The sequence below is a fragment of the Salvia splendens genome, chromosome 13 (genome assembly GCF_004379255.2).
Source record: "Salvia splendens isolate huo1 chromosome 13, SspV2, whole genome shotgun sequence".
Classification (NCBI taxonomy): Eukaryota; Viridiplantae; Streptophyta; class Magnoliopsida; order Lamiales; family Lamiaceae; genus Salvia; species Salvia splendens.
The window spans coordinates 13,839,123-13,854,917 of NC_056044.1; the positions used below are offsets into that span (position 1 = coordinate 13,839,123).

General features: G+C 35.5%; 3 protein-coding genes across 3 annotated transcripts; 2 read left to right on the plus strand and 1 right to left on the minus strand.

The window, feature by feature from the left end:
• Positions 1-770: 770 nt before the first annotated feature.
• LOC121761817 (pentatricopeptide repeat-containing protein At4g21065-like) lies at positions 771-3,953 on the minus strand. The gene has a single exon (XM_042157494.1). It carries the CDS (start codon positions 3,059-3,061, stop codon positions 1,436-1,438), a length of 1,626 nt encoding a protein of 541 aa, XP_042013428.1. The 5' UTR covers positions 3,062-3,953; the 3' UTR covers positions 771-1,435.
• Positions 3,954-4,619: 666 nt separating this feature from the next.
• Positions 4,620-8,400, plus strand: LOC121761818. Its single transcript, XM_042157495.1, has 4 exons — positions 4,620-4,992; positions 6,890-7,557; positions 7,642-7,760; positions 7,831-8,400. Exons 2-4 carry the CDS (start codon positions 7,455-7,457, stop codon positions 8,257-8,259), a joined length of 651 nt encoding a protein of 216 aa, XP_042013429.1. The 5' UTR covers positions 4,620-4,992; positions 6,890-7,454; the 3' UTR covers positions 8,260-8,400.
• On the plus strand, positions 5,838-7,235 carry LOC121760536. Its single transcript, XM_042156190.1, has one exon. It carries the CDS (start codon positions 5,838-5,840, stop codon positions 7,233-7,235), a length of 1,398 nt encoding a protein of 465 aa, XP_042012124.1.
• Positions 8,401-15,795: the final 7,395 nt, after the last annotated feature.

Genomic DNA, 15,795 nt, shown 5'->3' on the forward strand with positions numbered 1-15,795 from the left:
CATAACATGTAGTTTGAATTATTCAAAATGAATCAAACATGTAGACTGCAGAAGGAAAGCGATAAGTTATAGTCATCTCTACAGAAAAGACTCCTTAACATTCCCTATCTTATATCTGCAAAATTATGAATGGAAAGCCCGGCAATAATTTAAATTCAAAGAAAATGCCGCAGTAACTTGGTGCTATCTAACAACCACAATACACCAAATTAGGGTAATCTATGATAAAAGGCTCGGACTCGGTCAGATCTGCTAAAGCTAGCTCACCTAAACAGTTTATCAACGAAAATTACGTTCTGGTGAATCAATGAGATTGAGATCGAGTGTGGACGATGTCAAGCGGCTGAGTGAAGCTGTCATATTCAAAAAATTGATTCACAAAATTAATAACACTGAAACTAAAAACTACATTTGAAAAAAGGTGAAAAACTTACAAATATTTGTACAAAATTTAAGACAATTAGTCCGGCAAAGAATGAGGCATGTGAACGGCCAGCATATATCAGACAGCTAGTAAAATAGTTGGAAAAATCCCCCTTTAAAATGGATGTATACATATCCCATGAGTGCAAATATTTTTCAATAATTTTTCATCAAGCATACAAATTTATACAACAATTTATAGCTGATACAAGTACATGAAGAAATCAGATATAAGAATGCAGAATTCATAAACAGGAAAAATATGCATTTGTTCACCAATTGAAGATTCAGAGCTATGATAACATATTGTACCTTAGATCATCGGAACCTAAGCTTCCAATCGCCGACTGTGCTATGATAACATATTATAAACTGCAGAAAGGCCGGGGACAATTGAAAATGCCTATTCCTTTTTTACTAGAATAGTAATCAATCTATGTTTTGGTCTCAGAGTACCCTTAACTTCAGTCTATATATACAGAGAAGAAGTAGTAATCAATCTATTGTTTTGTCAGAATTCAGAGTTATGAAGTAATGCTATTACCTGTTCCTTTAACTGTACCTTTTCCAGTCTTGCCCAACAGTCTAGGACAAGTAGGGAAATAAGAAAGGAAAAAAAAGCAGCTTGGTCTTGAACAAATATGGTTTCTTTTTTCATGTTTGAAATCGACTACTCAACAAAAATTACAACAGAAAATAATGGTTTCTTTCTTCATACTTGTACAGTTATACTACAATTTAAGTAGTGAATCTGGAATGGATTTCCACCTGTGATCATGAATTTAAAATTTTGAACATGAATTCAACTATCAAATTGCCCTTTCTTTAAGTTGGTATACATAATTACATATTCAATCAGCTTGAAAGCAAAACAGAAAAGAATGCCTACTATTTCGTTCACTATACACAAATATTTCAACAGCAACTAAATTGCTGGTAAATGGCTGGTCTGAACAAGATGTTTTATTACCTTAACAAAATTGTACTCAAATAGAGGACATTACTAAAACACTTACAGCAATGTAGAGAGCTTTTCCAAACTTCGAAGTACCATGTGCAGTTGTGGATCAACATCATTTCTTGCTACAAACTCATGAACTGCATCTTTATCCTGAATCCAACTTCTACCAGGAATCTTTCCTTTCATTCCATCTCTCATTTTGTTTCGTACGTTAACCACTCTATCCCATTCGTTCTTACTAGCATACATATTAGATATGAGCACCGAGGCTCCTCCCATCTCTTTCAAAAGCTCGATCTTTCTTAAAACAGCTTCACCAAACTCCAACTCATTGTGAAGCCTACAACTACTCAGCAAAGATCCCAATACAGCCAGATTAGGCTCCATCGGCATGCTCTCAACAATACTGTAAGCTCGTTTAATCATCCCAGCTCTTCCCAATAGATCAACAATGCATCCATAGTGACGAAGGTCAGGCTTAATCTTGTACCTTCTCCACATCAACTCAAAAATGCACAAACCTTGGTCGAGCAGGCCAGAGTGTGCGCATGCCGAAAGAATCGCGACAAGGGTCACAGCATCGGGTGCAAGTCCGTGGAGTGGATCCATTTGAGAGAACACACACAGTGCATCTAGTCCTCGGCCATGCATACCATATGCTGTGATAACGGCCGTCCAAGAATACAAATCCTTCTTCACATTCTGAATTTCATCGAAAACACTAGTTGCGTTGCTTAAATCTCCACATTTTGCATAGGCATCAATCAGGGAATTAGAAATGGAAACGTCAGTTGCCATCCATCCAGCCTTCTCTAATAAAGTGTGGAAGCATTTAGTAAGATTCGCATATCCTAGACCACCACAAGCTGACATTGCAGAGATGGTGGTGACAACATTTGGATGTGATTGACAGTCATCGGCCATCAAATCTTTGAAAACTCGAAGTGCTTCCATGTAATTGGAATGCGCGACGAGCCATGATATCAAGCTCGTCCATGTAACGACATCTTTGTTTGACATTTCATCGAACACACTCCGTGCATCCATTGCCGAGTCCCGAATTGCATAGGCACTGAGTACGGAATTCTGAACATACAAATTGTGATCGAAACCGAATTTCAGCGCATGGCAATGAACTTGTTTCACGAAAAACAGATCCAAACTAGGCCCACCAGCCTGGAGCAAGAATGTGAATGTATATCTGTCAGGGAGTATTCTTTCTCTAACCATTTTCGTGTAATAATGAAGAGCAATCATGGGATCTAACCCGGCGAAGAATCTAATCAGTGTATTCCAGGAAAAAATATTGGGTCTTTCGATCCTACTGAAGATCTGAATTCCAAACTCTGAATTTTCGGTATGGTTACATTCTTCTGACTCAACCAAGCTCAAATAGAGTATGCGACTAATGATGAAGGGGTTGCGGTGAACACCCGTTACAAATATGTAAGCAACAAATTGCTTGAGATGATGAAGTGTTTTCATCCATCCTTTCTCGAAAAGTTGCAACCTGGGGTGCCTTTGAAACAATTGGTTGTGTTGAACCCAGTTGGAAGAATCAGATTGCGATGAACAACTGAATCTTCTCTGAAGACTTAGCAGCGGCAGGGATGATTCCGGTAGTTGCTTAAGAATAACAAATTGATTATTTGGGAAAAGATTTTTTTTGAATGGCATTCCAAAGTCCGTAATTGATGATGCTCTAGAAATTTAGTGACTTTTGCGTTGAATGATTTCTCCCTGATTGTTTTCACTTCCGTTCCTTCATCTAATTAATGATTTAGAATTAATTCAGTAAACAATAGAGCTCTAATTTCAATAACACAAAACAGAATACAAAAAACCCAAGCCCTAATTTGAGGTGAACAACAACAAACTAACTTGAATAGAGAAGGGTGGCTGATGGAGGTGGTGGCTGGCAGGCCACACGCGTTGGACGTCAAGCAATCTATACATAACATTTCAAGCGCAACATAGTCATCCTCATCGCCTTCAAATGCTTCGTCCTCTTCTTCTTGCTCTAATTCTTCTTCATGAATCCTTTCTACAACCACAGTCAGCAATTTTCTCTTCCTTTTCTTTATGTGGCTGCGGTCCTTGTGTCTTTCTTAGAACCTCGAACAAAGTTAGATGATGTGAAAAACTCCTTATTTTTACCTAGTATATGTTGTAGACTCTCCAATTCCCGAAGCCAGTTTCCCGGTCTAGTGTACCGCCATCAAAAACCAAATCATTGGCGTGCTTACAACTTCAACATCATCTAATTCTCCAAACAACCATTCGTTACACTCATCAATGTCGTTGAATAAAATGAGATCAATTTTATCTTTAATATTGCGTCTTTCACACAAATTTTTGTTGTATTTAACCTACACCAAAGCGTGCATCTATTTCTCTTTTTTGAATGAATCTATCACATTATATCTTGTTAATATTAGAGCTGAAAATTCAAGAAATATTTAAGAAGTAACTAAATTAATTACTTGCTCGAAAACACTCCAATTGCGCTCACACCCGGAAGTACTACATGTTAAGCTTAAGATATTGATAGCAAGTCTTTGCAACTTCGGAGCATCATGGTCATACTTCTACCACCATTGAGCTGCAAAACAGAACAATATAATAGTGGATATTTGATTATCAATTGTGGTAATCTATGTAGCAATATTTATACTTCAGTGTCATATTAAAATTTGAAACATATATACAAAATTAAAAATTAAAATAAATAGTTTTTCGCTGGTGCTAATTTTTTTCCTATGTCGCACGGTAAATTTGTGACCAAACATGCCTTCACTACTTGTAGTACCATCTCACCAAGTGCCTCGTCGTGATCTTCTTTATTCGGCCACGAATTTGCAATGCGACATAGAAAAATATTAGCTCTAGGTGAGAAACTATTTATTCCAATATTTAATTTTGCATATATGTTTTAAATTGATACTAAAGTATAAATATTCCTACATAGATTACTACAATTGATAATCAAATATCCATTATTATATTCTTCTGATTTGTAGCTCAATGGTGGAAGAAGTATGGCCATGATGCTCTGAATTTGCAAAGACTTGCTGTCAAGATCATTAGCTTAATATATAGTGCTTTCGGGTGTGAGCGCAATTAAAGTGTTTTTGAGCAAGTAAGTGGTTTAGTTGTTTTTTAAATATATTTCAAAATTTTCAGTTCTAATATAATTCTGTAATTAACAAGGTAATAAATTCATTCAAAAAAGAGAAATAGGTTTGAAATGCATGATTTGGTGTATGTTAAATACAAGACAGATCATTTTTGGTCCTCAACATATAACCAAAATACGAATTTGGTCCAAAACATTCACTTTTTGAAAAACAGATTCATAACAAATGAAATCCTTGTCGGAATGGTTCTTTTTTTACAGTTCCGTAAAAAAACTAACGGTCATGCCAAAGTGCAATTAGCGTTGACCATGAGTTTTTTTTGACGTAACCAGTGTTGTTAATTTGTCGCCCGGGTCGCCCAGGTCGCCCGGGTCGAGACCTGCACCGCCCCAACATGGGTGGGTAGATCGAGATACATGGGGCGCGCTGGGTCGGCTGGGTCGGCTGGGTCGGCGGGGTCGAGCGATTTGGGTGGGTCGCCAATCTTTTCCTCAATCTTTTCTAACGGCTAATACATGCTTTTCTGTTAAGATGTAAAGTAATTCCCCACGTAAATCTTTTCCTTTTTGCTGCAAGATTATTTTTACTTAATTAAACATTAATATAAAAGCAACTTTTCCTAAAAATCTGCAACTTTTGATATCAAAATCTCACACGATTTCTTATTATTTTCAATCTCAATCCTCAAATCTCTCTATATATGCACAAATCAGTCACACACAACGCACATATCAATATTTTCAAACACAAACCCTACTTCTACACTTCATAATTCACCCTCCTCTACATCTCTAAACACATAAACAAATCAACGATCGTGTTTGCTACCACCATTTATATATTCCTTTGTTTAATCAAGGTATTGTTCTAACTTTCATCTTCTTTTTGAATTTAGAAATATAATTCAACGATCGTGTTTGTACGGTGATGGTGGATTTGCATGGCTCGGTAATTGCTTCCTGGGCAATTTCGTGGACTATTTTATGCATCTATGGGTGGATTTTCCCACCAACTGTGATTCAGTTAATCTTAACTGCAAACTATTATAATTACATAATTAGTTGGCTGGAAATTTTCCACATGTAAGGTTTTGACTATTTTGTTCTAGAGATTAAAGTTTTCAATGCATGAAAATCACGTAACTTTATTGTAATTAATTGTAATTTTTTTATGCAACTTTATTTTTCCTACTTTTTGTATAAAACTATAGATCATATAATATTTTATTAAATTGTAGATCCATGTATATTGTATAATTAATAACAGCCGATACATCATAACATGTATATTGTTTTTTTTATCACAGTCAATATAAGATGGCTCAAGATCCTGCAAGAAAATACGCAACTCCAAATCCAAAGACTAGATATTTATTTACGTGTAATTTTTGCTCAAAGAATATAACATCAGGGGTTCGAAGGGTTAAGGAACACTTGGTCGGTGGTTTTAAAAATGTCACGGCATGCCCTAAATGTCCATCACATGTGAGAGATGAGATTATAGAGTTCATGAAGAAAAAAGAGGATGCTAAACTGGATCAAGATCTTCCGTCAGCATCACAAGGTAGGCAGGATTTTGAAGATTTAACCTTTGGAGATGACGAAGAGGATGATGTTGGTAATACAACAATTAAATCGAAGAAACCGAGGACGAAAGGTGCTTTGGATGTATATTACGACCGCGTTCCAGCAAAAGGAGTCCAAGTACAAAAATTGAGCAAGGGAAAACAACAGACGATAAATGATGTTCAGGAAAAAGAGTTACGTGACAGGGCTTGCACTAAATTGGCTAAATGGTTTTATGAAGCCGGAATACCATTTAATGCTGCTAAGCACGAAAGCTTTAAGATTGCCATTGAATCTGTTGGACAGTATGGTCCTGGTATGAAGCCACCGAGTTATCATGAGCTGAGAGTGCCTTTGCTGAAGAAAGAAGTTGAGAGTGTGAGTGCTCTCGTAAAAGAGCATAGAGATGATTGGGCAACTTATGGATGTTCAATTATATCTGATGGGTGGCGTGATTCTGTTTCTCATAAAGAAATTATCAACTTCTTAGTGAATTCGCCAAAAGGTTCAATTTTCATCAAGTCTGTCGATGTGTCTGACATTGTAAAAGATGCAAACGCTCTGGTAGCAATGTTCGAAGAGATGATTGATTATGTTGGAGAGAAGAATGTGATCCAAATCGTGACAGATAATGCCTCCAATTACAAGAAAGCTGGAATGACGTTGCAAGTAAGGATACCCTCACTGTTTTGGTCTCCATGTGCAGCACATTGCATCGATTTGATGCTTGAAGATATTGGTAAAATACCGCTTATCAATGGTGTGATCAAAAAGTCAATAGCTTTGACCGGTTATATTTACAGTAAGATGGGCGTGCTGAACATGATGAGAAGATATACGAATAAGAGAGAGTTACTTAGGCCGGCAGTCACTAGATTTGCTACTTCCTTCATCACTTTGAGGTCCATCCATAACCAGCGGCAGAATCTCAGAAAAATGTTCACCAGTGATGAATGGACTACTAGTCAGTGGTACAAAGAGGCATCCGGAAAACAGGCAACTACTACTGTGTTGAATGATGCTTATTGGAGACATATTGTACATGCACTCAAATTGGGTTCTCCTCTTATTGAGGTGTTGAGAATGGTTGATGCTGAGCGCAAGCCCGCGATGGGTTATATTTATGAGGCTATGGATCGTTGTAAATAGACCATTTCCAAGTCATTCAACGGAAACGAAGACAAGTATAAGAGAGCATTTGATGTAATTGACTCTAGATGGAATGATCAATTGCACAAACCATTGCATGCTGCAGGTCATTACTTGAATCCGGCAGTCTTTTATAAAGATGTGAAAGGTATTTTGGCTTGTTCAGAGGTTATCGAAGGCTTGCACGAGTGTATTCTAAAACTGGTTCCCGACATAAATATGCAAGATCAGATCATGAAAAAGGAAACGGCTTTGTATCGGGACGTTGTTTCCTGTTTCGGAAATCCTTTAGCTATTCGACATAGAAATCAAATGGCACCAGGTAAATATTATCATATTTTTCATCAAACTATTTATTTGATTGATAAATGATATACTAAATATTTCTCTATCTTGTTTTCTTCAGCTGAATGGTGGAAACATTATGGGTCTAAGGCACCAAATTTACAAAACTTTGCAATTCGAGTCTTGAGCCTAACTTGTAGTGCTACTGGCTGTGAGAGGAATTGGAGTACTTTTCAACATGTAAGACTTGAAATTTGTGCTTATATTTGTGAGAAGCTAATATATGTTATTTTTACCTTTTCATTTACAGATTCATAGCAAAAAGAGGAATCGTTTGGCACAAGAACGCTTGAACAACTTAGTGTTTGTGAAATACAACAGAGATCTTGAGCGAAGATTCAACATACAAAACGTCACTGATCCTATACTCCTAAGTGACATTGACGATAGTAATGAATGGTTAATGGGTAGGATGGAGGGGGAGGATGAGGATGAGGGGGGTGATGATTTTGTCTTCCAAAATGAGTCGCTCAGATGGAGAGATGTTGGTAGAGCTTCTGGTGTGTTGGAGCCATCTCACAATACTAGAAGCAACACAAATACTCGAGATCATGCCTCAAGTTCCAAGTCTACTCGTAGTCTTGTGGATGAAGATGAAGAGAATGAAGATATAAACTTGGTTGGAGCAGAGTTTGATGAAGGAGAAGATGACTATCATCTAAGTGAAGATGATATATAACTTTCTTTTGACATTTTTAGACAATGGTTTCAATTATTTATTTTGTGTTTTACTTATGACTTATGAATTGTTTTGATATTTTGATAATTTCTATTTTCCACTTTATCTCTATTCACATGAATTACGTCTACATTTATATTATTTGATATATTATAAACATTAGAGTAATATATTTATTTGATTTAATATTAAAAGGCAAAAAAATTAGCCTAGATTAGTGGGTCTCTCGACCCAGTCGACTCGTCGACCCGCGACCCGAATTTTCACCTTATCGACCCGGTGCGACCCTCGACCCTAACAACACTGGACGTAACCATCAAAAAAGGACTAATTCATCAACATTTTCATTTTGTTATGGACCTGTTTTTCAAAAAGTGAATGTTTTGGACCAAAATCGTATTTTTATCGTATGTTTAGGACCAAAATTGACCTTTACTTAAGACCAAAATTGACCTTTACTCTAAATACAACAAAGCATTGTGTGAAAGGCACGATATTAGAGATAAAATTGATCCCATTTCCCTCAACGACATTGATGAGTGTAACAAGTGGTTAGTTGGAGAATTAGATGATGTTGAGGTTGTTAACGCCGACAATGATATAGTTTTTAATGGCAATACACTTGACTGGAAACAGCTTATGAGGCTTCGGGAATTGGAGTGCCTACAACATATACTAGGACCAAAAAAATAAATGAGTCTTCCACATCATCGAGTTTTGTTCGAGGTTCTAAGAAAGACACAAGGACCACAACCACATCAAGAAAAGGAAAAGAAAATTTGCTGACTGTGGTTGTAGAAAGGACCCTTGAAGAAGAAGAAGGATTTGAAGGCGATGAGGATGAGGAGCGAAGACACTTGACTATAGACTTTGCATTTTACTTTGCATTTTTATTATTGAGTGAAGACCTTAATATTAAACATAGCATTGTTTTACTTTATGTTTCAACTACTATTTTTTATTTGAAATATTATATTTTCTAAATTTTTGCATCTTAGGTTATGTATTATATTTTACTGTATCTATTTATTTATGTATCGACTGCCATGATACCACTGTGCGGCTGCCATATCCCTATGGCGGTTTTTGACCAACCGCCATATGCCGCCATTAATAACACTAATTATGATACATCTACTCATATCAATATCAAACATCATGTTTCAAGAATGATATTCATAATCTCATACCGTCCATTTATAATATCATTTTTTAGTCAAAGCCTTAAATCATTATTTCTTTCGATCACGCACCATTTTCCGTTCCCCAACTACATTTTTTGGTTTATTCACCTTTATAATATCACCCACATATTCCATATCAATTTATCAATAAAAAGGGTGTTGCAATAAGTAAATTCTTTAAACGTCTAAGGTATTTATCATGACTTACAAATATGTGTAAATTAGAACTAGAAAAGTTTCTCCAAAATTACTCTTACTTAGCTAACATACCTTTATTTTTTCTTTTTAACTTTTAAAGCTTTTAAAGCTCACTGCATTACACTACACTTAAATAATAAACTGCCTATTTCTCAGAGCAACCTAGGGGTCGATCCCTATACCAGTATACCACAAGAAACCTCTTGGTGTCTAGTTTAATTTTTTTTAAAAAGTAATCCCCAAAACTCCAAGGGATTAGGGAGTTATGGCAATTTCATTTCAGCCTGCCAGTTTGCGTGACAGTTTCTGCCGACTGTTTTGCAGGAATTTTTAAAATATCAAACATTGATGATATAAGTCGAAATTTTAAAGGGATCTTCCTAAGACATGATAATATCTAAAGAAAATTTTACAATAGGATTTTCAACACATTAGCATGGCTGAATCTGACTAGTACAGTAGGGAAAGAACAATACTAAGTATGAGTTACTTCATATTTGTGTCATTGAGTAATTCCCTCAACACTTCATGCTCAACAGAAAGACAATATAGTTGTGTATATTTTGGATCTAATCTTAAACCAAGCAAGGCAGATTCCCCCTTTTTTCCCAATTCACACACTCTTCAAAAATTTAGATCAACAATCATCTTCTCCATGGTTTTTTACAGCCCCATATCATAATTACACATATCACTTGCAATTTTAAGCTCAATTAAATACATGAAACTAAGTTCTCTATTTGATCCCAAGGTTTTAGACGGAGCTTCATTCATCTCCAAAGTTCAACTTTTCTTTTCAATTAATCTACAATTTACAGGTTAAAGACTAATAAAATGCCCAAATCCAGCAATATAAACAAACCCACAAAGGCAATTACTCAATCCTTTTCATTCCTTTTACTAGAATTGGGATTCATCCGTAATAGTTAAGAAATGCAGGGTAACAAAGGGGAGTTCATTAGCACTACAAACTTATTGCCTTGTAGAGGTTACCAATTCTCCTTGATTGTTGGTGATTTTCGAAGTATTGTATGAAGTCAAGAGCAATTAAACAATTAAAACATAATCTTAACTTATTCCCCTACAATTTTCAGCCACACCTATTTCAATTTGAGAAATGGTTTTTATACACCTTTGTTAACGTGTTCTTCCTCCAAGGACTAATTCTATAGCTAATTCAAACCAATATGACAAAATCCATCAAGAACAAGAATAAAAAGGCCATTGTACGGTTCTTCCCCTCTCCAAACAAATATAGAAATTTCTTTTATCTGCCTATCAATTTCGTGTGCTTAGAAGATGACATAATAACAAAAGGGGTAGAAAACTTACAATTTCTTTTATAAAAAATCAAATATGAGAAATTGGGTCTTCAAGCTTGGAGCCACTAAAATTGAAGTGTGGTGTTGGATGCAGGCGAATAGAGAAAAGCGACGATTCAGGGCAGAGAGTGCCGAGAGATAGAGAGAGATGATGGGAAGGAATAAGGTTGTTGTTGCGGCGCCTGAATGGATTAACACCGGCGGGGCGGCGGCGCCTGAAGTCAGGGATGTTCTATTTTGCTCTATTTTTTCTCTTATTTTTTTCCTGTACCGGTGTGAGAGTGATTTTATTAGACCTAACTCCTACCATACACCAAAACTCATTTTTGGGTAAAAATCATCTTTAACCATACACCAAATTCAAACTCATTTTTGTGTTTTCTACAAATTTACATCAAATATGGTGTACAACATCAAATATGGTGGTACTGCCAAAATTTATGAGAAATTGCAAATCGATCCATTATTATTTAATTATGTGAATTAAAACACAAAAAAATTATAATAACAAATAAAGATGTTCGATTTCGAAAGTATTTCACTTGATATGACGCAAAAAAGAAATGAAATGCTCATCTGGACTCACTAGTTGATCAGTTGTGGGAATAAACACAAATTTCGAGTCTTGAATTTTTTTCTAATTTTATATCCATATTGTGGTATGTTTATTTTTGTGATTGTGATATTTTTAAATATATTTTGATTAATGTTTTAATTTTATCAATAGCATGTGAAGTGTCTATTAATTTTCAAGTTAGTGTATTTTTTTAATATAAAGTATATTTAATACTTTCTCCGTCCCATTAAATATAAAACATTTGGTTTCCGGCACGTGATTTTATGTAGTGTTGTTTTGTGAGTTAATGAAGAAAGAGTAAAGTAAGAGAGAGAAGAAAAAGTAGGGAGAGTGTTGTTTCCATTTTTAGAAACGTTTCATTTTTAATGGGGCAACCCAAAAAGGAAAACGTTTCATTTCTAATGGGACAAAGGGAGTATATAATAAGAAATTTTATTATATAATTTAATTTTTTTATATAGTGTTGAAGGATCAATGTGTAATTTAAATAAGTATGTAGGTGTAATTGAAAATGTATAAAAAGTAGGTGGATATGAAATATTCTTTTGGTTTTGAGTTTGGTGTAAATGATTAGAGTAAAATTACTTTTGGTGTTAACATATACCTAAAAATAGGTTTAAGTTTGGCGTAAATGGTTGGAGATGACCAGGGATGTTAATCGGGCCAGTCTAGCAGGTTTGGGGCTTTGGGCCAATACTATTCGGATTATAGGTTAATCGAGTGCTGGTTAATCGGGTTGTGCTTTTATCAAGTTATAAATATTTACCCCTAATCCTAAATATTCATGTTCGGACTGCAATGCAAATAATGAAAAATAGTTAAATTTTTTATAAGTTGTAAATTATTTATTTATGATACTTTTAAGGTATATGTTAAATCAAACATAAATATATGCTAGTTACTAATTTAAAATTTGTATGAATAAAATAAAAATTAAATAAATTTTTAAAATTTTTAAAGCATATTTTACAAATGGAAATATTTTATATGGTTAATATGAATTTTTCGTTCCAAAAATTAACAGATTTGTAAATGACACTGGTTTTAATGTGCAATAAGTAAAGTAAGATATAGATGAGAAAAAGTAAGAGATAAGGTGAGAAAATGTAGTTGAATGAGTGTTAGTGGATCGTGCGGTCCACATTATAAATAATGTGTATGATTATTATTTGTTGAAAAACTTTCCATATTTAGACTTTGTCTAATTTTGGGGGACTGCCCAAAATGATAAAATAACTTTATTTTTAGGGACGGATGGAGTATTATATTAATAAAAATGTACTCCCCATACATGTATTAAATACAACACTGAATGATTTTTTATAGTTATTTATGTTATAAAAATAATTAATAAAATATTGAATTATGTGTCAAATGTGAAGAAATAATAGTAATAGTTGTACCTAGGTTCAATCCACTGGGTCAGTCCATCAGGTTTCGAGTCTATACTAATCAGGTTGCGAGCTAATCGGACTATACTTTTATCGGATTGAAAAATTACCGGCCCTTAACCTCTAAATTTAACAGGTCAAGGCAATCTATGAATTACATACTGTACTAATATTCCAAGTTTTTTCCAATTTAATTCTTTTTTTTCATTTTTTTATAGTCCAACACCTTAGTTATACCACAATCAGCCCACACCAAAAACCTTTCCATTTTCATTTTCATTTTCACATACTCCATTCGTTTCCTAAAAATAGAAACTATTTCATTTTCATTCTATCTTCTAAAAATAGAAACTTTTATTAAATAAAATTTCTTTCTTTCTTTTAAGATGAGACCCATTTTCCACTGACACATTTTTCTTTCTATCTCTTTTACTTTACCAATTATGCATTAAAATTCGTGTTGTTTCAAAAAATATTATTATTGTGATGGGAAGGAATAAGGTTGTGGTTGTAATGTCTGAATGGATGAATACTGGCGGGGCGGCGGCGCCTAAGTGAGGGATGTTCTATTTAACTCGATATTTTTTTCTATTTTTTTCTGTACCGGAGTGAGATAGTGTTTTAAGGGATGTTAATCGGATCAACGCAGTGGGTTTCAGGCCAACCATACTCAGACTGTGGCTTAATCGAGTGCTGGCTATTCAGGCTATCCCATTGGGCTAATCGGATTGATACCTATAAAATTAACATGTGGTCATCCAATACAAAAGTAATGAAATACAGTCAAATTTTTATAAGATGTAAATAATTTATCAATTATTTATGATAATTTTAAGATATATATTTAAAATTAAACATTATTATATACTCCTAATTTAAAATTTGTATGAAAAATTAAAAATGAAATATATTTTAAGAATTTTTTAAAGTATATTTAGATATAGAATGTTTTATATGGTATGAAATTTTTTATTTATTTTTTTATTATTATATTAATAAAAATGTTTACGGGGTGGTCAAATTCATGCATTTACGGGGTCTAACACATGTTTTAAGCCAGGTGTGTAGAATGTTTCGCTAGGTCCAGGAAGAAAGGAGGACAATTGCATGGCGAAGGGAATTTGGCGATAAAGTGAGCATTGTGGAGGAAAATGACCAGACAGAGGAGATCACGAAGCTGAAGGGCAGAATTGATATTTCTGCGAAGGCTTCTAAAAGATCAATCCCGCACCTATATAAGGGAGAGAGCATGCAATCAGAAAAAAAAACTTTTGGCACTTTGGCGCTCACAAACACTTCTACACACTTCGGGGTTTTCCGGGAATTTGTAGGGGGTTTAGGGTTTCACTTTCTGTTAGTTGTTGGGAAACACCGTCCTCACGGAGGGCAAAGATACAATTATTTGCTTTCATTTCGTTTTGTTGTCATAAATTTCACCGAGCTTCGCCGTTCGAAGCTCGGCTCTGTTTTCTGTCGAATTCTCATTGATTTATGCAATTCCTGTTTTCTGTTTGCTGCTGTTGATTTTGAGTATGGATGATGTTTTATTTCTGAGTTTGTAGTTGTTTACTCGTTTGGATGCTTTTCGCATTTGCTAGTTGAATTTGAGTAGAATCGTTGGTAGCTTGTGTCGATCGGGGCGGATTCGTTGAGTCGGAGTTCATGGAGTTGATTTTGGTTGTTGTTGGGTTCGGATTGCTTGGATCCGGAGTGGATTAAGCATCCGACGTTTGGATCTGAAACAGAGTTGATCGTAGTTGATGCCTCGTTTTCGTGTTTTTGTTTCCTTCCGTCTAGTATATGTAGATCTGTTTTATTTCCGGCTAATTGCAAGTTTCCGACGTCCGAACTTTTACATTCTGTTTGAATCTGGATATGTGCTCTGTTTTCTTCATGTTCGCGTTTGATTCAGGTAATGAGATGCAGGTCGTTGTTAGTTAAATTCTTAGTTTGTTATTTGCAGCTTTTCTTCCGTACTTGCTGTTTCTGGAAAATGGTCCCCACTGTTTACTCGCTTTCTGTCTAGCCTTATTAGGTAGTTGTTTACTCGGTCTAGGAAGTTAGTTTGACATGCCGCAGTTGCAAGGATGTCCGATGTCAGCATGATATTTTCAGTCTCCTAGGTCCAGTATTTGATTTTGTTCCTAGGTCTTGTAGTAGTTATACCTCAACCCAAAATTGCGTGGCAGCAACCATTTACTTTTCTAGAGTCTTCTAAATGCTTTCTTACGCGTCCATCTCCGTGGGATCGATCCCTGCTTCCCTGTACTAATTCATAGTATAGCGGGTTGAGGGTTTTGAAAGCGCAGGGGTTGTGTGTCCAACGACTTAGACTTCCAGGATCCTCCGAGTTCCTAGACCTTGTGATCTAGCGGATTCTCTGGATCTGAGAAGCTTGACCTAGCACAATAACACACACATCTCTCTGTAAACTAAACGTCTTTCAAATGGCGCCGTTGCCGGGGATGGATGGTGTAATTTGTGATTGTGTTTAGAAGATTTTGGCGTACATACTTTTGATTTTTCTTTTTTCCTTTATTTCCAATTTATGAGCAGGGGCTCGCGGTTTGGATACTGGAGTAACTCGTCTGGGTGGAGGAACGATCGGTTTATTTGGCAGGTCAGGGACACAGCATCTACGGTCACCACCAGATCGGGGCTATCTACGGGAGATCCATTTCCGTTTGGTTCAGAAAGTGAAGAAGATTGGAGTTCATCAGGAAGGGAGGATCCCAATTCATCATCAGAAATAGATACAGAGGAGGTGGAGATCAGAGACATGACACACGTAGTCGATCCAGATCCGGAGATCGGTTCGCTCACTGCCCATCTAGATGGTGAGCCAGCCCAGGCTATAGTGATAA

Coding starts and splice junctions, on each gene's coding strand:
- LOC121761817 (XM_042157494.1), bottom strand. CDS start 3,061: ATGCCATTCAAAAAAAATCTTTTCCCAAATAATCAATTTGTTATTCTT.
- LOC121760536 (XM_042156190.1), top strand. CDS start 5,838: ATGGCTCAAGATCCTGCAAGAAAATACGCAACTCCAAATCCAAAGACT.
- LOC121761818 (XM_042157495.1), top strand. CDS start 7,455: ATGCAAGATCAGATCATGAAAAAGGAAACGGCTTTGTATCGGGACGTT. Junction 7,558..7,641: donor TAGAAATCAAATGGCACCAG/GTAAATATTATC, acceptor TGTTTTCTTCAG/CTGAATGGTGGAAACATTAT. Junction 7,761..7,830: donor ATTGGAGTACTTTTCAACAT/GTAAGACTTGAA, acceptor TTTCATTTACAG/ATTCATAGCAAAAAGAGGAA.